At 44.5% G+C, this 4,749-nt stretch overlaps 1 protein-coding gene across 2 annotated transcripts in view; it reads right to left on the bottom strand.

Annotated features, from left to right (window-relative positions):
* Nucleotides 1–525: 525 nt before the first annotated feature.
* ZSCAN25 (zinc finger and SCAN domain containing 25) overlaps nucleotides 526–4,749 on the bottom strand; it is an 11,199-nt gene continuing 6,975 nt past the window's right edge. For both annotated transcript variants that reach the window (XM_008586939.1, XM_008586940.1), the window contains one exon: nucleotides 526–2,696. In XM_008586939.1, the coding sequence (XP_008585161.1) occupies nucleotides 1,864–2,696 (833 nt within the window). In that variant the 3' untranslated portion in view covers nucleotides 526–1,863. The remainder of the gene's footprint in view (nucleotides 2,697–4,749) is intronic.

The following is a 4,749-nucleotide window of genomic DNA, read 5'->3' as shown; positions in this document are numbered from 1 at the left end:
TGGGGGGGGGCTGATTTTTGCACACGAACCTGGCATAGCTAAGGAGCAGCAGCAACCCCATGTGGATGTCTCAGGTACACTCACACCCTGGTTAGTGCAGCCTCCTGGGCATAGCTGATGGGCCAGTAGGTTCGTTTGCTAAATCAAAATTAAACGCTGTGGCTGCCTTTCAAGAAATAGGTGATAAAATCACAGGTTTCAGAGCGGACTGAGTAAATACACCACTGTGTTAGTCATTACCATTTATCTTATTTACAACAGAAAATGGGGAAAAACTCTCAGTAAAAGAATGTATCATGAGGCATCAAGAGACAAACCGCATCTTGCAACTGTAGTACACAGTCAACAAAAGACAAACTAGCTGACTCAGCAGCTGGCATTCAAAGGCACAGCTTAACAACAACACACCGCAGTGCAGGCCATGCTAGTTATGCAGTTTCTGAAATTTTAAACAGAAATTTTTTATCTTTAGTGATAGCAAAATAATATAAAAAAGCTAAACACAGTCACAAATACTGCATCTTCTCATTTTTAAAGAAATGTATTTTTAAAATGCCTACAAACACCTTCATTTTTTTCAAAGTTGACACTCATGCAAAACAGGTTGCCACCACCACATCACCTCCAGTTGGCATCCAGGACCCTAACTATCTCCACCTACAAGGGTCTAGATGCACTGAGATTATTCAGTAACAACAGGCAGGTGGTCAACGCATGCCAGGGCAAAAAGCTGCCAGGACCAAGAATACAGACCCAGATCCCAGGCCTACAGGATTCATGGGAGTACCCACTGGTTCTGAAGATCAAGTACATTCACTAACGTGTAAGCTGTACAAGGTCAGGGACTCTTTCCCCCTGTTTTATTCACGGATGTACCTCAAGCACCCAGAAGTGTTCCTGGCACACTGCAGGGCCTCAATAAATACTTGTGGAGTGAATCAAATGTGAATATAGAGAAAAGCATTTTATATGCTGTAAAGTGCCATCAAATATAGGGCATTAATACTAGTTCATCTTTTGGACTCATTTAATTAGATTTTCTACAGAATTAAATGAGTTTTTTTTTTAATTCAGTGATCAATAGAAAATATTAACTGCCTAGTAGTTAATGTGCTGACAGTTTTTATAGTGCAAGGAATAACAGAATGAGGAAATTTTACAGATGAGACAAAGGAGGCTACAAATAAAGTAAAATAAATGAGGCTGCGTGAGAAGATCCCAGCCGGGGTTGGGGAGGACCCAGCACGGGAATAGGCAGGGCGCAGCCAGCAAGTGAGAAGATCCTCTCAGGTGGCACTTAGCACTTTGGGTTATGACTGTTTTGCATGTTCCCATTGCCATATCACAAGCTCCATGGGGACAGTCTCATCTCTCTCCTTCGCCACCATATGCACAGTGCCAGGAGCACAGGAGGTGTTTAATAAATATTTGTTAAATAGAAGAGTGGGTGAGGGGATGGAGAGAGTCCAAACTAATGATCTTGCAGCAGGTTAGAGCCCTCAAAAAAATGAGGTTTGAGCTGCCAACACGTAACAAAATTTTGCCTTTATTACCAGGTTTGCTCAGGATGTGGCTATGAACACACCTCACTGGAGAAAAACCTCGGCCTGAACTGAAGCTCAGGATATTTTTTCCCCAAAAAAGAGTAAGAGAAAGTGTTAGCACCACTTGGATAAGAGACATGAGCAGCTATGCTCTCTGGAAGCTCTAAATAAAAACTAGGCCTTACCCTCTTGCCAAGTTTGAGAATGGGTGGAAATGGGCCAGAGTGCCTTTCTGCACACCATCACTCCACCCCCCACTGCCTTTCGCTGAGCGAGATGAATGGCACCCCTTGCCAAGGCTGCCTGCCACATGGTGCCCTCACTGCACCAGGGGCTCCTGGCGGTGCTGGGTCTTCTGGTGCCGGTTGAGAATGGACCTCTGGTTGAAGCTTCGCCCGCAGGCAGGGCAGTGGTAGGGTTTCTCTCCTGTGTGGATCCTCTGGTGTCGGACCAGCCGCTCCCCTTTGCTGAACCGCTTCCCACACACCTGGCACCCATAGGGCTTCTCTCCCGTGTGGGCACGCCGGTGCACGGCCAGGTTGGCGTTCCTGCTGAAGCTCTTGCCGCACTCGCAGGTGTAGGGCTTCTCCCCAGTGTGCATCCGCCGGTGCACCTGCAGATGCTGCCTTCGGCTGAAGCTCTTCCAGCAATCCCCGCACTTGTAGGGCTTCTCCCCGGTGTGGCTCCGCTGGTGGACCTCCAGGTGGTGTCTCTGGCTGAAGGTTTTCCAGCACTCGCTGCACACGTAAGGTCTCTTTCCCAGGTGGGTTCTCTGGTGCTTCATGAGATACTCTCTCAGGGTGAAGCCTTTCCCACACTCAACACAACCATAGGATTTCTCCTCTTCATGGGTTCGCTGGTGCCTGACAAGATTGGAGCTTCGACTGAAGCTTTTTCCACACTCGGGGCACTGGAAAGGCTTCCAGAAGGAGCTGTGGGTTTTGAGGTCATCAGGCAGAGGGATGGCACCGTGCTGGGGAGGAGGAAGCCCGGGCACACCACCCACAGAGCCTCCAGGCTCCTGCTCACAGCCTCTTCCGAGCCCAGGGCCCTGGAGGACAGCTTCTCCAAACCTCTCTGACATCAGTCCAGCAAATGCCCCTTTAAGGTCTTCCTGCTGGGGTTTTGCCTCCTTTTCCTTGCTCCCAACGCCTACATGAGAAAGGAGATAAGGACTGATGCTGTGGTAGCTATGAAAGGAAATTTACATGTTAGAACTTTGCCCATTAATGGCTCCTTCTATTTTTCCTTTGACCAACAACTTCAACACCTTTCACTTTCATGGACCCTAAACACAGACTCTCCTTTACTTCTTTCCACCTCCATGCTTTCTTATGGAATAGTCTGCCAAATTTTAATGCCCTCCCACTTAACTTTCTAGTAATTCAGACTTTTGTTTCCTTTGAAATCTAACTTAATGATTTCCTCTTAGAAGCACACCCTGATTATCTCTTACCCTGGGCCTCTTCAGCTGATGTACTTAATTAGCACATTACTTAGTTTGCACTTATTTATGTGTGACCTTGTTGTAAATGTTAGTTTACATTCATCTGGATGGCCTGCCTTCCCCAAATGATGATAAACCCGCTCCAGCAACAGGCAACGTCCTGCAGTTCTCCGTGTGCTCCACATACTTGCTCGGATCCCTGTCCCTGCCCACACTGCTCTCCCTGCCTGTCCAGGTTTCATTCATCTGGGTCTCCTGGGAGCCTGGCAAGGGACTGCCTCAGAGAAGATGCGTGTGAACCACAGGCTGGATCAACAAACCCCGTGTGCCACTGACGCTCTCGCAGCAGACCGCCTCTACTTGAGCATATTTATCAAGACTCAAGTGACAATGAGTGCCCCTGAAGTCCCCAGCTTGACCCTGCCATCCTCACCCTAATCCCTCTTATTCTCTCCAAATTAACAGAACAGTTGCTTATAGAAGAATAAAGGGAAGGGGAGGAGAAAAAAAGAGGTGACAAATGGCTCTCAAAGGGGGAAAGCGTCTTCCAGGCACAGCCGTGAGAAGATCAAAAGAAACTGAGGTTACACACCCACTGGTTTGATAAAACATGAAGGACATCTATCACTTCTGATTTATTCTTTTGTTTCATAAATGTTTCATGAAAGTAAAAGTGTACAAAACATAAATGTAGAGCTCGAAGAATTTCTGTAACAAACGCAACCACATAAATAGCATCCAGTTCAAGAAACAGAAGAAAAGCAGCACCCAGAAGTCTCTCTTCCATCCTGCCATTACTATACCCTGCCCATAAGGGGAACACACTATCTAATCTCTTTTGCCTGTTCTTGAACTTTATGTAATTCATTCACATATTGTTTCTGGCTTCTTCTAGGAACAATATTACATTTTTGAGATTCACCCATGTCGTGGTGTATAGCTGTAGTTTGGTCTTGTTCACTAGTGTACAGTATTCTACTGTAAGACTATATCACAATCTGTTTATTAATTTGACTGATGTCCATTTGAGCATTTTCCAGTTTTGAGATGTTATAAACAGCAAAATTGCAACTAAATGTAATGTATGAACCTCAACTAGACACTGGGGAAATCTGAATATGTAATAGATATTATATATGGAACTTATGTTTATTTTCTTAGGTGGAATTATGATACTGGGTTAGGTTGGAAATGTCACTGTTAGGAGATGAACGCTGAACTATTTAGAAGTGAAAGATCAAGATGTCTTGAACTTCCAAATTGTTCCTAAAACACACATGCATTTTATAGATTAATGTGGTGAATATTAACAACTGTTGAATCTAAATAAATGATAAGTATGTTCACTGTACTAGTCTTGGCTTTTCTGTACATTTGAAAATTTTTATAATAAATATTCAAAATACAAAGCTGGGGGCGGAAATAAAATGAAATATTTAGGCACAAATAAAGACACTTGGAGAAAGAAGCATTAGCGGAAAGAGAAAGGACTTAGCAGTCAGAGATCTGGTTTTGAACACTGGATTGGCTACTCAATTGCTGTGTGATCATGGAAAAATTAATTAACCTCTCTGAGCTTTACTTTCTTGATCTTCAGAATAGATTGTACACCCATGAAGGTTGCTGTACGGACAGAGCAAGTACGCAACAGTCGGCAGTATTATTTTAGCCCTCAGACAAGGTACCTATTTCCAGCTGCTTCGGGGCACGCTCCACTTGCAACTCGTTTTTTTTTTTTTTTTTTTTTTTTTTTTTTCT

Source organism: Galeopterus variegatus, unplaced genomic scaffold (assembly GCF_000696425.1).
Source record: "Galeopterus variegatus unplaced genomic scaffold, G_variegatus-3.0.2 Scaffold4181, whole genome shotgun sequence".
NCBI lineage: Eukaryota > Metazoa > Chordata > Mammalia > Dermoptera > Cynocephalidae > Galeopterus > Galeopterus variegatus.
The sequence above is the reverse complement of the archived record's forward strand: the minus strand, read 5'-3'. Positions and strand labels throughout refer to the sequence as shown.